The 17,500-nt window shown below is 44.4% G+C and overlaps 1 protein-coding gene across 4 annotated transcripts in view; it reads left to right on the top strand.

The window, feature by feature from the left end:
* The window catches only part of fars2 (phenylalanyl-tRNA synthetase 2, mitochondrial), a 314,225-nt gene that overhangs the window by 38,031 nt on the left and 258,694 nt on the right, over nucleotides 1-17,500 (top strand). For all 4 annotated transcript variants that reach the window (XR_013772921.1, XM_079292254.1, XM_079292253.1 and 1 more), the window contains one exon: nucleotides 14,266-14,426. Coding sequence is in view for 3 of the 4 variants with exons in the window: in XM_079292254.1 (XP_079148380.1) it covers nucleotides 14,266-14,426 (161 nt within the window). In the remaining variant the exon portion in view is untranslated. The remainder of the gene's footprint in view (nucleotides 1-14,265; nucleotides 14,427-17,500) is intronic.

The following is a 17,500-nucleotide window of genomic DNA, read 5'->3' as shown; positions in this document are numbered from 1 at the left end:
CGTCGCATCATGTTCCGTATAGCGTTGTTGCGTCGCGTCATGTTCCGTGTAACATTGCTTTGTTGCGGCGCGTTGCGTCGCATCATGTTCCGTGTAGCGTTGTCGCGTCATGTTCCGTGTAGCGTTGCTTTGTTGCGTCGTGTCATGTTCCGTGTAACATTGCTTTGTTGCGGCGCGTTGCGTCGCGTCATGTTCCGGGTAGCGTTGCTTTGTTGCGTCGCGTCATGTTCCGTGTAACATTGCTTTGTTGCGGCGCGTTGCGTCGCATCATGTTCCGTGTAGCGTTGTCGCGTCATGTTCCGTGTAGCGTTGCTTTGTTGCGGCGCGTTGCGTCGCGTCATGTTCCGTGTAGCGTTGCTTTGTTGCGTCGCGTCATGTTCCGTGTAACATTGCTTTGTTGCGGCGCGTTGCGTCGCGTCATGTTCCGTGTAGCGTTGCTTTGTTGCGTCGCGTCATGTTCCGTGTAACATTGCTTTGTTGCGGCGCGTTGCGTCGCATCATGTTCCGTATAGCGTTGTTGCGTCGCGTCATGTTCCGTGTAACATTGCTTTGTTGCGGCGCGTTGCGTCGCATCATGTTCCGTGTAGCGTTGTCGCGTCATGTTCCGTGTAGCGTTGCTTTGTTGCGTCGCGTCATGTTCCGTGTAACATTGCTTTGTTGCGGCGCGTTGCGTCGCGTCATGTTCCGTGTAGCGTTGCTTTGTTGCGTCGCGTCATGTTCCGTGTAACATTGCTTTGTTGCGGCGCGTTGCGTCGCATCATGTTCCGTGTAGCGTTGTCGCGTCATGTTCCGTGTAGCGTTGCTTTGTTGCGTCGCGTCATGTTCCGTGTAACATTGCTTTGTTGCGGCGCGTTGCGTCGCATCATGTTCCGTATAGCGTTGTTGCGTCGCGTCATGTTCCGTGTAGCGTTGCTTTGTTGCGTCGCGTCATGTTCCGTGTAACGTTGGCGCGTTGCGTCGCATCATGTTCCGTGTAACGTTGCTTTGTTGCGGCGCGTTGCGTCGCGTCATGTTCCGTGTAACGTTGCTTTGTTGCGGCGCGTTCTGTGCACTTTTGGTACTTTCAGTCTATTTTCATGCTAATGCTTCTGCACGTTTACATTTGCTAGATTGTGAATGCAGGACTTTGTATCCGAGGCTCTTCAGAGACCAGCGGGAGGATCACTGTGGAGCGTTTAGCTTCAGTTCGAGGAGGAGAAGCGGTTTTACCCCAACATTCCCCAACTGTGATGGAGGAAGACAGATGGAGAGGCAGACAGATATTTAGAGCCAGAGACACACAACTACACACACTCTGACATGCCGTGAATGTAGACAAGTAAACACACACACACTCGGTGGTGTTTGTAGAGGTGTGCTGGAGTTGAGGGGATTTCCCTCCGTCTGCTGGTGATGTTCTCGTGTCTCATTATCCAGTTTGTAGTCCAGAGAGGACTCAGTTTATCCGCCCGCATGGACCCGTGTTTTAATGAAAAACAGCGAGCAGACAGGACGAGGAAGGGTTAAAGGGAACAGAAGACGGAGAGTAAAGATCAGTCGACGGTTTCTTTCTACTTAGAGCAGAAAACACAAGGAGGGTGAAACATGAGGGAAGCACAAAAGAGTAAATCTTATAGTATCATCAATCATGCACAACTTTACCTCCAACAACACTGTCTCCGCATCGATGCTTTGTCCGAAGACATCCTGGCTGCATTAGTCGGTCGCGTGAAGAAGAGTGAGTTTTACTCTCTGCAAGTAGACGAGTCTACAGATGTGGTTAATCTGGCCAATCGTCTGGGTGCGTGAACCCGGTCAGGATGTAGAAGGGGGTGCGTGGACTACACTGAGACTGGTTCAGGACCAGTTAGAAGTTCCTCACAGTGACTTTAGATGATGTGATGAAATGTATCCAGTCAGACAGAACAAAGAACTGGACGTCATATCTCATCACATGAATCCATGTAAGTCCTCCGTCTTTACTTGTCCGTCCTTTGTCTCACCCTCTCTGCCTCTCTCATTTGTCCTTTTATAATCTGAGCTGAGCGTACAGGGACTGTTGATTATCACTGTGTGGATGACAAAGTGTCTTCACCTCCACTAAACAGAGGATCAGGCCGCTAAGCTCCACCACCTAACCTCGCCAAAGCTCCGCCATTTCCCCGTAATCCGTCCGTAATTACAACCTGATCTCTGGCTTGTGTGTGTGTGTGTGTGTGTGTGTGTGTGTGTGTGTGTGTGTGTGTGTGTGTGTGTGTGTGTGTGTGTGTGTGTGTGTGTGTGTGTGTGTGTGTGTGTGTGTGTGTGTGTGTGTGTGTGTGTGTGTGCGTGTGTACCCCAGTAGGAGGTATGTGACTGTGGGGGGCTGCGTCATACACCTGAGTGTTTAGTTTAAAGAGGATATAAATACAAAGAACTACAGTATCTGGCATCATGACTCATGTTTGTGTGGTTTTTATTTGCGCCCACTCGGGCAGAACGAACATGATTCCAGTAATACAGTTTCACAATGAAAAGATATGACGATAACTGAAGTGATGTTTTAATCTATTTCCTGCTTTCATTCTGAGAATTGATGATCCCGTCAGAACCCAGAGAGCTGCTGACTAAACGGAGACGTTCATGGCTCACTCAATGTTTGGACATGCTGGATGATTTATGGCGCTCGTGTTCTGTCTTCACTAACGTCTCACTGCAGCGTTCACTTCTCTTCAAGCTAAAAGTCGAAAGTTGTTACAGAACAACTCGAGTTCCGAACTGCATTTGCCAGAAGAATGTCGTCTCTAGTTGGTCGCAATTTAATTTGACCCAATCAGTCGTCAACCTCCGGTTCTTTAAAGTGAAGTCAGAGCTTCATGTGTTAAAGCTGCATTCTCTCTAGTGTCCACCAGGGGGCGACTCCTCTGGTTGTATAGAAGTCTATAGAAAATGACTCTACTTCTCTCTTGATTTATTACCTCAGTAAACATTGTAAACATGAGTTTATGTCTCAATCTCTAGTTTCAAGTCTTCTTCAATACAGCATGATGTTCATTTAGTACATTATGGTCCATTTAGAGTCACACAGACCATAAAGCAGGGGATGCTTTAGGGCGGGGCTACACGTGATTGACAGGCCTCTACCAGAGACGTATACGCCGTCTCTACGTCACTCCTCCTCACTCCACATATGGTCACTTCCTGTTCACTGGTTCCAAAAAACAAAGATGGCGACGACCAAAACATCGAACTCGAGACATCAAAACCAAACCAAACCAACAAGAGACGTCACCACGACTACGTCCACTTCTTACAGTCTATCGTCCCAACTCAAGTATGTCGAATCCAGTATTCTAAAACTACCACGGATGTACGACTGCATCTGATCGTATTTTGCACAGAGACTATATGAGCAAGAGGGTCAAAGTTCGATATGACTCTAAATGGACTATGTATTGGAGCTGCATGGGGGCGTTCTACATTAATCTGGATATGAACGGCTGCGTGTAAACAGGAAATATTTGTGGAATATTAATTTCCATCAGCGATGCAAACAGCTCATTAGGAATATTGTCTTTTTCTAAATGAGGTCAGAAACCTGACTGTTGGAGGAAGTAAACATCGTCCGTGTCGATGATGTGAGAGAGATCTTCATCATGTTGGGGTCGTTGGTTTCTTTATGGTTTTATAATTAATAAGACAAACTCCATGTTTCTATGTCGAGCCAACAGAAGCAGGCGAGCTGATGATTATCTCACTGTCCAACACTCAGACGCCCAAAATAAATCACACAGCTGAATCAGAAACAAACACATTCGAACCCCCACTGCATTGATCCACAAACAGCGAGGTAGACCTGCGTGTTGCCTGGTTACTAATCACTCTGCATAATTAATGGTCCAGCTCATCACTAATTCAGCAGCGAGAGGCTCGATAGCAGGCGGCCGCCGCAGACTGTTTTCAGCCCTCGTATTGTTTTTCATAATCTATATTCATAACCGGAGGCCGATGCAAAGCGACGCTCGCACCGCGGGGAGAGAGTTCACCATTCACGATTTCACACACGGGTTCAGAGTGACGACGAAGAGAAATCTCTGCGTCGTCATTTTTCTTCTGAGCATTTAAAGGATTGTTTGTCCGTGTTGGACACTGAAGGTTCACTCTTGTCCTTTGAAGAAGCAGTGGACCAACCACATGTGACATGTGACTCAATGATACACAACAGGAACAATAAGCAATTGGCAATAATATGAGAAGAAAGATATACAGAATGAAATATGAGTGAGGAAATAAACATCAGGTTTCTGATATTTTTCAGGAAATGTTCAAAACTGTATTTAATCATTTAAGTCTAGTAAAAAGTCAAAGTTTTATATTACCAACATTCTGATATTACAAATAATTTATCTCCACATGTAGAATTTTTCAGATAAACGTTCTTTAGAGTTTGAGAATCTTCTTCTGCGTTTAAACACCTATTGGATGATCTGAAAAGTTGGTGTTTGGAGATTCATGTTTTTCCACTTTTTTTGGTTTGAGAAGAATTTTTAGTTTGATAAAACATCTAGAAGTCCAAATCGAATACTTGTTCTAATTGCACAACATGTGTTATGTATTCCTCTGTCATTCTGAGTTCAGAGGTCCATTCCTGTTGTTATTCTACCCGTTTGACTCCCATGTTGCATTGCGGCCGTATTCCCCTCCTCGATTGCTGCCACTGAGAGTTTCCATATATTAATCATCGTGCTGGGAGAAGGGTGGAGGCTGCCAATAGTCCATTTAGGATCGCAAATGGTGACGGATGAGGGTGAGGTGTAGTGAGGTGAAAAGATGAGCCTCCGAGGGCTTCGTATTAACTTGTTCCTCTAACCGGTCCAATTCAGCAGCTGTCTGAAACTGGGACTGATGGGATCAAACTCAACACCATCACAGAGGCTTTTATTTTGAAATGTAGGCAGTTACAATCTATTATTATATCAAATGTGACAAATGGGGAATGATTTAAAAGTTTTTGTCCAATATTCTCTGGTTAAGTAGCATTGGTTTGATCCAATGTTCTCTGGTTAAGTAGCATTGGATTGGTCCAATGTTCTCTGGTTAAGTAGCATTGGTTTGATCCAATGTTCACTGGTTAAGTAGCATTGGTTTGATCCAATGTTCTCTGGTTAAGTAGCATTGGTTTGATCCAATGTTCACTGGTTAAGTAGCATTGGTTTGATCCAATGTTCTCTGGGTAAGTAGCATTGGTTTGATCCAATGTTCTCTGGTTAAGTAGCATTGGTTTGATCCAATGTTCTCTGGTTAAGTAGCATTGGTTTGATCCAATGTTCACTGGTTAAGTAGCATTGGTTTGATCCAATGTTCTCTGGTTAAGTAGCATTGGTTTGATCCAATGTTCACTGGTTAAGTAGCATTGGTTTGATCCAATGTTCTCTGGGTAAGTAGCATTGGATTGATCCAATGTTCTCTGGGTAAGTAGCATTGGTTTGATCCAATGTTCTCTGGTTAAGTAGCATTGGTTTGATCCAATGTTCTCAGGTTAAGTAGCATTGGTTTGGTCCAATGTTCATTGACATTTTAGTGTGGTCCAGTATTCACCTGCATTTTTACTCCGGTTCATTCCAATCATTTTTGGTGTTCTTTGGTACTTTGACATCCAGCAGGAACAAAGCAATCCATTGGACCTTTTAGTCTGTCCACTCGTTAAATAGTCTGGTGTTTTAGCCCCAATTTAGTCCAATTATATTCTGGTGTTTTAGCCTGATTTGGTCCAATATTGTCTGATGTTTAATCCTAGTTTGGTTCGATAACCTCTGGCACTTTAGTCCTCGTTCAGTCCAATAATCTCTGATGTTCAGTCTTAGTTTACTCCAATACTCTCTGATGTTTTATCCTCGTTTGGTCTGATATGCGCTGGTGCCTTCGCTTCGGTTTAGTCTAATATTCTCTAATGTTAACCCAGTTTGGTCCATTACCTTCTGATGTTTCAGCTCAGAATCAGAGTGTGACAAATAGAAAACTATTAGACGGATTATACGTTGTTACTTTATATCGACACTTCATGTGTGAACACATGAGTCTGAATACGGATGCCACATTACTCGCACAGACACGTCGCTGCTACCGTCACGCGTTCGTTACACAATGACGTCATCGACAGATGGCTACACACACACGCACACACACAACCCCCACCGCTACCACCAAGCTTCCCTGATTGGCTGAGGGAGGGGGCCTGGCATTGCAGAGCTGAGTGAGAGTAAAAAAAAAGTGAGGGATTGTCTCATACACATACATTCAAACACACACTCTCTCTCTCTCTCTCTCACACACGCGCACACACACAGACATTCAAACACACATTCACACACAGAGCGATGTTTGCTCTCGGGCCATCCATCCCCGTTTTTTGTCGTGCAATCTGTTTTGGCTGACGTCTGTGCCACACTGCGGCTCGGTTCAATGATGCTCTGCCCACACACACACACACTCTCTCTCTCAGACTGAATCTTGAGCATCAGTCAGGCGTCTTTCCCAGCTTTCTCCTTGGCGCCTGTACGTCAGTGTCTCATGCGTCAGAAGTGTGATTTTTCTCGCGTTGAAAAGCTCTTCATTAGCCTCGGTGTCAGTTAATCTGCCGGCAGCTCTGGATGATGTTCACCAGCTCACAGACTCTCGCCGTTGATCCCAGTGGTTGAGCTGATCCAGATGGGCTGACAGGCTCAAATCTGATGCAGCAAAAGGCGAAGAATCCCCCGCTCTGACACCCTGAACCTGTTGAATACATGCTTGCAGAGATTTCTAAAAATCCTGCAGCCCGAATCCAAGACTGTGGTGGAGTCTGGAGCCTCAAACATGAAGGTTATAGACAAGTCATGCAATATAAAATCTCCAGTTTAAAGACCAGTCCTGCACCCTTAACCTACAACCAAACATCTCATGTTCATAGAGGACATGTACACCACATATCTTCAGACTAATCCTGAAACCTAGTATTTCAAGTTATTGGACCAGTCCTACTCTTCCAAACCTCCAAGTAGTACACACCTATAACTCAGATGTCTTGACGTGTGGTAACTGGAGGTTTGGCTGGTTTCTGGGCAGGAAACCCAAAAACTCCAGTTCATACACCACTCCTACTCCTCAAATCTGACTTAATAGGCCTGTCCTACACCCCAAACGCCACCTTTAAAGACCAGTCCTCAACCTTAAACCACAAAGTGGGAAATCCCCTAGAACCCAGGCTCAAACATCCAGTCTATAGACCAGTCCTTCACCTCCAACATCCAGTCTGTAGACCAGTCCTTCACCTCCAACATCCAGTCTGTATACCAGTCCTTCACCTCAAACATCCAGTCTGTAGACCAGTCCTTCACCTCAAACATCCAGTCTGTAGACCAGTCCTTCACCTCAAATGTCCAGTCTGTAGACCAGTCCTTCACCTCAAACGTCCAGTCTGTAGACCAGTCCTTCACCTCAAACGTCCAGTCTGTAGACCAGTCCTTCACCTCAAACATCCAGTCTGTAGACCAGTCCTTCACCTCAAACATCCAGTCTGTAGACCAGTCCTTCACCTCAAACATCCAGTCTGTAGACCAGTCCTTCACCTCAAACATCCAGTCTGTAGACCAGTCCTTCACCTCAAACATCCAGTCTGTAGACCAGTCCTTCACCTCAAACATCCAGTCTTTAGATCAGTCCAACACCTTGCAAGTCTCCAGGTTTTAGTTCAGTCCAAACTCCCGACCTCTCTAAGCTGGTCCTGCTCCCAAAATGTCCTGTATGAATCAGTTCTACACCCCCAAACCTCCAGTGCGTAGACCAGTCCTACACCTTCAACGCTCTGGTGTGTAGACTAGACCAACTGTTCCCTCTAAACCTCCAGTTTATACATCCCTCTAAATATCCAATACGTCGACCTGTCTTTCACCTCATATAGACCTGCATTTCATCCCAAAATAACATTCATAAACCAGCGCTTTATCCTCCAGTTCATAATCCAGTCCTCTACAACCAAATGTGGTTAATCTCAATCGGTGGTTTCTCTTCAGAAAGTAAAAGGAATAAAAAGTTCAGGAACAAGAAAAGTCACTTGAGTTAGTCGGTTAGTTTGTTTTCTTTTTTTTATCACATCTCAAAGACAAATAATGAGCTTTTAAATATTTGACTATTTGACAGCGTTTTTAAATATCTGGTGAGTAAAATAATCTGCGACATTCAGAGCTGCAAACTGCCACTTAAGTCATTTCTTTCCTCAGTCGTCGAGACTTTATCGGAGCTCTTTATTCCACGTTAGATGACAATGTTTCTCAGAGTTTGTCAGAGGATTCATTTCCTTAGATGTGGCATGAGATGAATGAAAAGAGTCAAATTATACTGGCTTTCGATCAAAGTCAAGTAAAGACTGTAAACACAGCAGAGAGAAAGGATGTAACGCATGTCTTCATAGATCATCAGATTATTGATGAATTTAGTCCAAAATCTGTTCCTGTCGTACTTCCAAGACTCTGATAATGTAGAGATGATGCAACATGCTGCATTGTAGTGCGACAGCTAGATCGGTTCAGTCTACCATTGTGCAGATGCATGTGGCTTTCTGGAGAATCTGCATTTAAATATCATTTATCTGCTGGTTTGTTTATTATGTCGTCATCGTTACCTTTCTTCAGCGTTGGTCATGAAATAACGGTTGTTTAGTGATGTTTCTGTTGACGAAAGAGGAGACAGAAAGATGAGATGAAAAAGACAGAAAAGACATTAGAGACTGAGGGAATTGTGATGAAGAGGAGGAGAAACGATGGGATGCAGGAGCAGCGAGGGAAATGATTGAAAAGTGAATTAAGAGAAGAGGAAAAGGAAAAATGCAAGAATAGATGGGAGAGAATATCGATGGAGATTAGTGAATGGGAACAAAAGACAAAGAGTAGCAGAGGAGACGAGGGAAGGAAGGAAGGAGGTAAAGGAGTGGAAAGAGGATAAGAAAGGGTTCGTGGAAGAGGAGGATGAGGGGGTCACAGATCTGATTGATTTTGCGTTATTATGAAGTGGAGATTTATTCCACAGCGTTCCCTCATCTCCTGCGACCCCTCGACCCAACGCTCATTAGCATAGAAACCACATTCCCCATCCGCTGATTGGACCAGGAGCAACAAGACCAGGATGTAAAGGAGGAAGTGTGTGTGTGTGTGTATGTGTGTGTATTTGCGTGCACGAGCGCTTTGTGGACTCGCACACACCTACGAGGGGGGGGGGGGTTACACATCATCATAATAAGCAGAATCATTTCCAATCAAAGCAGGTAATTCTTCCTCCCACTTGCCATCCGCCTCTTGTTTTGTTGTTTTGTGTGTGTGTGTTATTGTGGGGGTGTGTTTGTTCATTAGTGGAGAACCATTTGAATGCACCCACGCACAAATATTTAGAGAAATGTCCAGATTACATCCCGAGCCTCTCCGCCCACTCCACCCGGCCGCTGACCTCAGAACGCAAGCCTGAAGAACAGCCTGTGGCCGGTAGCTGCTGCACACAACTCATTTTTCCTGCAGATTTGTGTGAAAGTGATAATATAGGAATGTAATCTCTCCCTCTTCGGCTCCTGTTCTTTCTGCTGTGATACACAATGCTTCTCTTCTGGCCTCAGTGTGACCAGCAGCATACAAAGTGCAAAACTCAATATTCCCGTCTGAACAAGCCCCATTCCAGAAGTACCCAAAAGAGCGTGACAGACGTGATCCAGTACCAGGTGTGTGTGATCTCTACCTCTGTGGTTGAGGCTTGGTTTAGTGTAGGACACGAGGACTGTTCGGTTAAGGTCAGAGACAGATGGCGGTCGTGGTTGAAATAAACCAATGCTGACTGTTGAAAGCAGATGAGGACGTTAACGAAGATCTTCAGGGTCAAACCCAGACACTCTGTACGTCCGGCTTTCCACCCCGATGTCATCATTGAGTGTTTACTGCAGCGCAACACTCCATGCTTTACTTCTACCGCTGTCTTTGAGACACGACAAAGCTCTTCTGAAGTATTTCACCATCTTTCATTGAGATAATCTTATCGGGCCATGAAACGTTTTAAAAGTCTGAATGATCTCTGTTATCTGTTGATGGCGTTTAAAGTTCACATTTCTTTGGATCTTGTTTCTCAAACTTAATATCCAGTAAAAAGCAGAAACACCAGGATTCAATGCAGTATGAAATGTATATATTATATAAAACAATATAACATCATCTTTTTCTAATATTGGCAATTAACATCATTCATCATTGGAAGTATTTCGCAGACCAATGTCCGGAATCCAAATTCTGCATTTTAATATTTGGGATTTTGTCAAAAATGACAAGATCATTAATAAACTGTTTACTTGAAGTGTTGAACCAGAACGTCTGACATCTTGATACCTGTCGTCTCTGAGTGATGACGCCGACCAGCTGGATCCACCTAAAGCTGGTTTTGTAGGTTATTCAATATCCCCAGAGGATGAATCATACCAACTCTAGTGATCACCTGTGCGCGACCATGAGGTTGATATTCATGCTTTTGAATGAAATCTGTTGTATAGATTGTCATGAAATTTGGTTCAGACATTCATGTTCCCCTCAGGATGAACCGTAACAACTTTGGTGATCCGCTAACTTTTCATCCAGCGCCACCATCAGGTCAACATTTTAGTGTGGGGGTGTGTGTGCGTAAATACTGAATTCTGCAGCTTTTATTTATTTATTTGCTCAGAAACCAAAGACATCCCAAAGTACAGCCTCACGGAGACTTGCATGGCTATTCAGACTCTTGAAACGGCAGAACTTGAGCTCTGCTCCTATTAATCACATCGAGCGAGTTTAGAGCAGCTTATTTGAGCTCTGCACTGGTTATTTGAGCTCTGGACTGGTTATTTGAGCTCTGCACTGTTTATTTGAGCTCTGCACTGGTTATTTGAGCTCTGCACTGGTTATTTGAGCTCTGCACTGGTTATTTGAGCTCTGGACTGGTTATTTGAGCTCTGGACTGTTTTATTTGAGCTCTGCACTGGTTATTTGAGCTCTGGACTGGTTATTTGAGGTCTGGACTGGTTATTTGAGCTCTGCACTGGTTATTTGAGCTCTGCACTGTTTATTTGAGCTCTGCACTGTTTATTTGAGCTCTGCACTGGTTATTTGAGCTCTGGACTGGTTATTTGAGCTCTGGACTGTTTTATTTGAGCTCTGCACTGGTTATTTGAGCTCTGGACTGGTTATTTGAGGTCTGGACTGGTTATTTGAGCTCTGCACTGGTTATTTGAGCTCTGGACTAGTTATTTGAGCTCTGGACTGGTTATTTGAGCTCATGACTGGTTATTTGAGCTCTGGACTGTTTTATTTGAGCTCTGCACTGGTTATTTTGAGCTCTGCACTGGTTATTTGAGCTCTGGACTGGTTATTTGAGCTCTGGACTGGTTATTTGAGCTCTGGACTGGTTATTTGAGCTCTGGACTGGTTATTTGAGCTCTGGACTGGTTATTTAGATAAGATAAGACAATCCTTTATTAGTCCCTCAGTGGGGAAATTACAGGATTGCAGCAGCATTGCTCACAAGTAAATAAAATAAAAGATAAAAATCAAGTAATATAATAAACTAAACAGTAAACAGTAAAACAGTAAATAAGACAGTAAAGAAGAGCTCTGGACTAGTTATTTGAGCTCTGGACTGGTTATTTCTAAATAATAAATGCTGTTTGAACACAGACTCATATAAAACATGTTGGTCTCAGACCCACTCTACAGATGATGAAAGAGTATTTTAATTTAACAGGATATCCACTTCCGGAATTGACTAAAATGACTTCAGAACTAAACCCACGTTTCAGTCTGGCTAAATGTTTTTCACGCTGCGTTTCTTAAACTGCAGCTCACGGCCCTGGCAGAGGTCAGGGACTCGGTTGCTGGAGGGTCGGCTCATCAGAGAGGAAACAGGTTTGTCTCAATTAGTCTTCAGAGAGAGAGAAACCACTTCCCTCTCATCTGGGTCCCAGGCTGTAAACGCATGAAATCCTCAGAATTACCCATAATCCTTTATTCCTCCGAGCGTTCTTTGCCCTCTGCTTTGACCTGCCTCGGAGCAGTTGGAAGAGTTTTGTCCTGAAATGAGAAATCTGCTGCTTTAAAAAGCTTCTCTTTCTGTCGGCAGCAGAATGACTGACAGCATGAAGTAAAGACGACGCAAACCTTTATACTGAAAGGTTATTTTCATTTTGAGGGATTTCTTTATGTAGTTTATGTAGTATTTTGCCTTGTTGCCCGCAGACACTGACCAGGAGTCAGTTTGTCTGTTAGATGAAGTTATCTTCAGAGGGTTCCCTTTCCCGCTTTGTTTTACACAAAACTATCAATAGAGTTTACTTGTGTAGCACTTTAAAACCACAACAGAACACATAGAAAACACAGAAATACAACCAACAAAACTCAATACCAGAAGATTAATAACTGAGCTGTAGAGGGTAAAAGAACAGGCATTACAGAACCAGTTACTGGTTCTGGAGTCATTGGTTCTAGAGTGACTGGTTCTAGAGTTATTGGTTGTAGAGTCATTGGTTCTAGAGTCATTGGTTCTTGAGTGTCTGGTCACTGGTTCTGAGTTCTGAGTTGTTCTAGAGTTGCTGGTTCTAGAGGCGCTGGTTCTAGAGTCATTGGTTCTAAAGTCATTGATTCTAGAGTGACTGGTTCTAGAGTCTCCACAGGTGCTGGTTCTAGAGTGACTGGTTCTAGAGGTGCTGGTCTAGAGTGGTGACTTGTTCCCGGGCACCATCTCTGCTTCCACAGCTTTGCACGAGTGCCCTTGAGCAACACGCGTTGCTCCTGCTGGTTGCCTTTAGGGAACCCACTGGCTGACAGCGGAGGAGAATTTCCCTCTTGGGTAATCGATAGCGTGTCAAGATGGAAGTGAAACAGTAGAGCAGAGTGAGCGGGAGGCGAAGGTTGTGGTTGTGTTTATTGAAGTGTTGAGTGACAAAGAGGAGTTTCTATCTGACTGAGTGAAATCTGCAGTAACGACCGGGACAGACTATTGGACAGACTATTGGACAGACTATTGGACAGATTATTGGACAGCCTACTGGACAGACTATTGGACAGATTATTGGACAGACTATTGGACAGATTATTGGACAGACTATTGGACAGATTATTGGACAGACTATTGGACAGATTATTGGACAGACTATTGGACAGACTATTGGACAGACTATTGGACAGACTATTGGACAGATTATTGGACAGCCTACTGGACAGACTATTGGACAGATTATTGGACAGACTATTGGACAGATTATTGGACAGACTATTGGACAGATTATTGGACAGACTATTGGACATATTATTGGACAGACTATTGGACAGACTATTGGACAGACTATTGGACAGACTATTGGACAGATTATTGGACAGATTATTGGACAGATTATTGGACAGACTATTGGACAGACTATTGGACAGATTATTGGACAGACTATTGGACAGACTATTGGACAGACTATTGGACAGATTATTGGACAGACTATTGGACAGACTATTGGACAGCCTACTGGACAGCCTACTGGACAGACTATTGGACAGACTATTGGACAGATTATTGGACAGACTATTGGACAGACTATTGGACAGAACATGTTTTTAAAACAAATGGTTCATTTTTATTTTTTCTATATAATTCTTTGTACTTGTCTGCAGTTTTATTTGAACGAAATGTGAATGATTTCTTTCCAGCTTTAGTTATTTAAAGCTGCATTACATGATTTTTGGACCCTATTCTTGATTTGTACTTATTTAATTCACTTTAGATATACAGTCTAACTGGTTGCTATAGTTTTGTTATTTCTACTTAATGGTTTTAGTTCATTAATCTGTGCTTACTTATGTCTAGCGTTTCTGTGGTTTGGTTATTTCATTGGTTTAATATTCTCTCTTAGCTCTGTTTTTGGAACTCTACTTGATTTGACCGTTGAGGCCTTTATGTCAAAGTTCTGCTTTCAAAATGTTTGTCATTCCATTTCTTGTTGCATGTTTGTAGATTTAAACTGAAAATGACGTGAACATGAACACATCGTCACCTTTTTAAGTTGGTATGTTGAGCAAACTGTTGCTTACTTCACTTCCGTGATGTGTAGTTTCTCTCTTTTTGCTCTGTTCTTGGTCTCCTCCACCTCCTGAGGGAAACGTCCGTCTCTTTAGCTGCTAGATGCTCCGCCATGTTTCACCAGCTGGTCTCTGACTGAGGATCTGCTTCAAACACTGAACCGTAGATGATACAGGTTTGTGTATGTGTTGTGTTTTTCTGCAGCCGGGGCTGGAAACAAGGCGGGCTGGGCGTTCGGTCTCGGCCTGGAGAGACTCGCCATGGTCCTGTACGGCATCCCGGACATCCGGCTGTTCTGGAGTCAGGACGAACGCTTCCTCACACAGTTCAGAGTGGAGGACGTCCAGCAGCCCGTCTGCTTCCAGGTACAAACACGGTGCTCTGAACAACACGGGGAAGGTAAGATGGTGCTTTGAGGTCAAAGGTGTATCTTCAAAAAACAATCAAATAGAATACAGCAGCAGAAGGATTGTAAAAACACCGGGAATAAAATAAACTGCAATAAAATCAAATAGTAATAATGATTAAAAAGGGATTTACAGAAGAAACGGCAAATAAAAGACAACAATCGATAAAGCACAGTGTCGGTTCCAGACTGCATGTTAGTAAAGGGAATACATGTGGAGGAGTTACCTCTGTGGCTGCAGGTAAAACATTAGCTGCTGCAAGATGCATTGTGGGTAATGTAGGCGGCAGGAAAAGAAGAACGTGTGCAAAAAAAGAGGATATCTGGTTGTCTGATAACGTTCCACGAGCGCAGTTTACCTTTAATGACGCGTTAAACACAAAGTACGTCAAATAAACTTCAGACAATGCTTTGTAGTTCACCTCCTCTTTCTCCTCGCTTTGCCCTCCCCACTGTGTGTGTGTGTGTGTGTGTGTGTGTGTGTGTGTGTGTGTGTGTGTGTGTGTGTGTGTGTGTGTGTGTGTGTGTGTGTGTGTGTGTGTGTGTGTGTGTGTGTGTGTGTGTGTGTGTGTGTTCGTGTTCTATTCTCCTAACCTGTATAGAACATCTTGACAGTGTGAGCTCACATCAGCCGGCAACAGTCAGTTGTACTGACCCGACCACCATTATCACGCACACACCTACCCACACACACACACACACACACACACACACACCTCGACACACACCTCGACACACCCACACACACACACACACACACACACACACACACACACACACCCACCTCGACACACCCACACACACACACACACAGGTTCACGTGGTGGTTACTCCGTCCCTGCTAAAAGTGTTTTTTGTCGACTCGCGTCTTCGCTAATGAAGAACATTTCAAGTGACTGTTGGAGGGCAGAGAGGACAACAGAGAAGGAGAAGAGAGGGGAGGAGGAGAGGAAGGAAGGAGGAGGAGAGGAAGGAAGGGGAGAAGGAGAAGAGAGGGGAGGAGGAGAGGAAGGAAGGGGAGAAGGAGAAGAGGGGAGGAGGAGAGGAAGGAAGGGGAGAAGGAGAAGAGAGGGGAGGAGGAGAGGAAGGAAGGAGGAGGAGAGGAAGGAAGGGGAGAAGGAGAAGAGAGGGGAGGAGGAGAGGAAGGAAGGAGGAGGAGAGGAAGGAAGGGGAGAAGGAGAAGAGGGGAGGAGGAGAGGAAGGAAGGAGGAGGAGAGGAAGTACTAAATGAGAGGAGGAAGAGGTAGAGAGCAGGTAGGATGGAAACAAAGACTATAGGAGATGAAGGACTTAAAGATAAAAGATTCATCGACCAACAACAAAAACTTAAAGGGACGAGACATGAAAAATATGAATTTATAAAGTAAAAATTAGGAAAACTTGACAAGACAAACAAGAAAATAAATATGCAAAAAAATGGAGAGAATGAAGTAGGAAAGAAATAATGTAAGAAAGCAAGAAGGCGGGAACTGAAGGAAAGAAGGAGAGGATGCTGAAGGAGAACAATACATTGTGAGGAAGAAATTGTACATTTCTCTCGAAACATAACTGATAAAATGAATGTGAGACAATGGAAAGCAAAAGAAGGAAAGAGAAGTTGTTTGTTATAAATACACATAACAACTACAATAAGCGGATACATATCTGCAGGAGGGACGTCCGCTGAGGACAGACCTCCTTGTCCTCCTCCTCACAGTCTTGTTAGTGTTATTGATGAACTCGGTTCCTCCAGAGGGACCAGGGGAGCACGGCTCATCTCCTGCCCAGGGTCAGTGCACCTCTCCTGGGCAGAGACTCTCCACCTCTCCCCCTAAACCCTCCGCGGCCCCCCCGATCCACAGGCAATGAACTGTGACCGCCAGGTAACAGGCTGTGTGTGTGTTTGTGTACCACTACACACACGCGCGCGCACACACACACACACAGTGCCACTACACTGATGGTGTTGAAGGAGCTCAGTAGGAAACACTCCGTCTCTCCTCGCCGCTCGTCCACAAGTACGTGGACAGTTAAGTTCAATAGTAACACAAATGTAAATGAAGTGTTTTCTACTTCTATACTTATTATACTGTGACTGCACCTACCTCACCAACCGGCTGCAAACCTGTCTGCTCACCCTCCTTCCTCACCTCCTTCACCTCCTTCCTCACCTCCTTCCTCACCTCCTTCCTCACCTCCTTCACCTCCTTCCTCACCTTCTTCACCTCCTTCCTCACCTCCTTCTTCACCTCCTTCCTCACCTCCTTCTTCACCTCCTTCCTCACCTCCTTCTTCACCTCCTTCCTCACCCTCCTTCCTCACCTCCTTCTTCACCACCTTCCTTCCTTTTTTCCTGTGCTAAAGTATTTTTGATAGTTTGAAGTTAAAATATCAATATCATTTGAAACGGAGTCATTTTTTTCCTTCCTAACCAATCAATCAATCAACCAACCAATCAACCAGCTACCCATCCGCCTACCGACCTACAGACATACCTCATGACCTGCTGACGAAGCTAACCTGAAGTAGGAAAAGAAGGTATCGAATGACAGACTCTATTGGTCTAATTTCACTTCATGGGCTAGGACATTGTTACTGGCATGTTTTAGACAATACCCAACCCTACCATCCATCCATCCATCTATCCACCCTACCATCCAGCCATCCTACCATCCATCCATCCATCTATCCACCCTACCATCCATCCATCCATCTACCCATCCATCTATCCATCTATCCATCCATCCATTCACCTACCCATCCATCCATCCATCCTTCCATCCACCCATCCATCTATCCATCCATCCATCCATCTATCTATCCACCTACCTACCTAGCTACCTAACTAACAAACCCACTTCCATAATATATCAACCTATCCCTCCACCCACCTGCCTACCGATCAAACCAACTAACATACCTTCTTACCAGTCTGCCCAGCTACCTACGTACCTTTTTACCAACCTTATCTGTTCAACCACCCAACCACCTATCTACCCACTTATCTGTTCAACCACCCAACCTACCTATCTACCCATCTATCTGTTCAACCAA

Source organism: Melanostigma gelatinosum, assembly GCF_949748355.1.
Source record: "Melanostigma gelatinosum genome assembly, chromosome: 20".
Taxonomy (NCBI): Eukaryota; Metazoa; Chordata; class Actinopteri; order Perciformes; family Zoarcidae; genus Melanostigma; species Melanostigma gelatinosum.
The sequence above is the reverse complement of the archived record's forward strand: the minus strand, read 5'-3'. Positions and strand labels throughout refer to the sequence as shown.